At 34.4% G+C, this 2500-nt stretch overlaps 1 protein-coding gene across 1 annotated transcript in view; it reads left to right on the top strand.

The window, feature by feature from the left end:
• The window catches only part of Cont (Contactin), a 22438-nt gene that overhangs the window by 9524 nt on the left and 10414 nt on the right, over positions 1-2500 (top strand). Inside the window, exons 8-13 of the mRNA XM_027351212.2 lie at positions 1-14; positions 256-437; positions 645-820; positions 1539-1650; positions 1765-1908; positions 2470-2500. The exon at positions 1-14 is cut by the window's left edge and continues 89 nt beyond it; the exon at positions 2470-2500 is cut by the window's right edge and continues 104 nt beyond it. Of these exons, the coding sequence (XP_027207013.1) occupies positions 1-14; positions 256-437; positions 645-820; positions 1539-1650; positions 1765-1908; positions 2470-2500 (659 nt within the window). The remainder of the gene's footprint in view (positions 15-255; positions 438-644; positions 821-1538; positions 1651-1764; positions 1909-2469) is intronic.

The following is a 2500-nucleotide window of genomic DNA, read 5'->3' on the forward strand; positions in this document are numbered from 1 at the left end:
ATAGCCTTTGGATAGTAAGTAGCCTCTTGGTTATTGAAATAGTCAGTGATTATTAAGTGCCTGATATTGTAAAGTGAAATATATAGATGATTAACAGTTTGAAGTAAATCTTGAAAAGGGAATCTTATTGAATGTAAGAAGCATGAACATGTAGGGAAGCAGAGGGATCCAGTGAAGATTGATGGACTTTATTTATTATAATCATTATTATTATAACTATTAATGTTGTTATTATTATTATTATTATTTTTTTAGTCCTGTTCCCTCATACAATTGGACAAGACGCAATGGCAATCTTCCAAGAGGTGCTCGCATGGAGAATTACAACAGAGTTCTGATATTGCCAAATGTAGAACCTTCAGACATGGGTGACTATATATGCCGTGCAGAGAACAGCAGAGTTGCCATAGTAAACAGTATTTCATTAAGTATCCAAGGTAAGTCTTCAGAAGTTGAAGATTTGTGAAAAGTAATCAACTAGAAAATAAATAGTTATGTATAGCTTTTTTTATATTAAGTAGTATGCAGTTGCAATTTTTGTACCACAGAGAATTTAGTAGTACAATGATATTAAATGAATTCTGCAGGGACAGCTTTAGGAGTGAGGGAAAAAGTGTAACTTTACAAATTTTGTATTCCTGCAGCAAAACCAAGTTTCACGATCCAGATCCAGGATCAGTTTATTGCCAAAGGCTCTGATCTTATCTGGGAGTGTGAATCTTTTGGCATTCCTGATGTCGACTATGAGTGGCTGAGGAATTCGGAGCCACTGAAAATAGAAGAGCTATCTGCTGATGATCAAGCACGATATGAGATTGTTGTAAGTATTGTGGCCCTATTGATATAGTATCTGCCCTAGTATCTGTATATTTTCCTTTTTTACAAAATGTGTGCTTGATGCTTGTGAAGTAAAGAGGGTTTTATTTTTTCCCTAAGGGCCAACTAGCAGCCAGTGTTTGCTTTATTCTTGTGCATTGCTTAAATACCTGTTTTGATTAGATTTATCAGATGTTTGATTTAATCCATTGTAGAAATATGAGTGAATGCTTGAGTTCAAGCAGCTAATTTTTTGTAGTTAGTTTTTCCAATAACCTACTTTTAGTAACTTTTAACCCTATGCCGCTGGGTGGTATGTTCATCCATGCCATGGCTGTTATGGACCAAGTCTCGAGTGGCATCGCATTATGACCATTCCTGTGCCATCAGCACATCGGACGGCACTTGTTTATCTCTGAATGTAACGGCATCATTTCTATGGTGAACCTTCAAGGCAATAGCACTTAAACCTTCACATTAATTTTTTTTTTTTAATGATATCAAAATATTAGCTTTTTGGTGCTTAATGTTAGCTGCAAACTACAGAACAAGCCAGGCGCAAATGGGGAAACTGTCAATGTGTGCCAACAACCTAGTATGAATGACCTCTTGGCAAATTTTTGACCCATGTTAATGGGTTAATACCATAGTTGTAAACTCATGGGCTGTACAAATATACATCTTTAGTGGTCTCATCAAGTTATCTTATTGTTGTTTAACAGGATAGCATGTTAAAGATCAAAGGAGTTCAAATGAAAGATGAAGCCATGTACCAGTGCAAAGCAAGTAACCATCTTGGCTCGGCTTACTCTACCGCTCAGTTGAAAGTACTAGGTAAGATGCAGTGGTGCTTGATATTTATGTTACTTTTCATGAATAGATCATTTGAATATTTACATTATGTTAAGGTATGCATTAATGATATGATTTATTTGCTCCCCTACCCAGAATTGGCTCCTACTTTCCGGAAGAAGCCCCTTGAATCAGAAATGTACGCTGCAGAAGGGGTTAGCGTTACCATTGTTTGTAACCCAGAGGCAGCTCCAAGACCAAAGTTTACCTGGAGAAAAAATGACTTAGTTATTGGCAGAGGTATGTGTACAAGACAAACTTTAGATGGCAGAACCAAGTAAAGAAAAGGTAGAAAAAAGTGTGCCATTAGCTCCTTTAAATACCATGCGCATTTTTGAAAATGCCTTGCACATATTATGTTTTATGAGTGTAGTTTTACAGAAGAGTTTACTCTTTGTAATTAGGAAACATTAATTAGATGAAATTTTTAAACAAGATAATTTAATGGAATTTAAACAAAATCTTGAAATCTTTGAGTGAAGTTTGTTATATATTATAATGCAAGGTACAGGCATGTCATATTAGTTTAACAGTTTTTAATGTATCTGTTTTATTATGAAAATATTTTTAATAGGTATGACTAAAACAAGGAGGGAGAAATTGTAGATGATGTAAGATGAAAATTAGATATGTAAACATTTATGAGCATAGACAATATATTTCCATATAATCCATGACCGTATTATATGTAAAGACTTACTGTATCATGACTTGTTAGCCCATATGACAATGTTTGAATATTAATTTTTTTTGTGTGTGTGTGTGTGATTAATTTATTTTTGTTATAATTGATTTTTGTAGGTGGACGACGTCAGATCCTCCGTAATGGAAA

The sequence above is a fragment of the Penaeus vannamei genome, chromosome 12 (genome assembly GCF_042767895.1).
Source record: "Penaeus vannamei isolate JL-2024 chromosome 12, ASM4276789v1, whole genome shotgun sequence".
Lineage (NCBI taxonomy): Eukaryota > Metazoa > Arthropoda > Malacostraca > Decapoda > Penaeidae > Penaeus > Penaeus vannamei.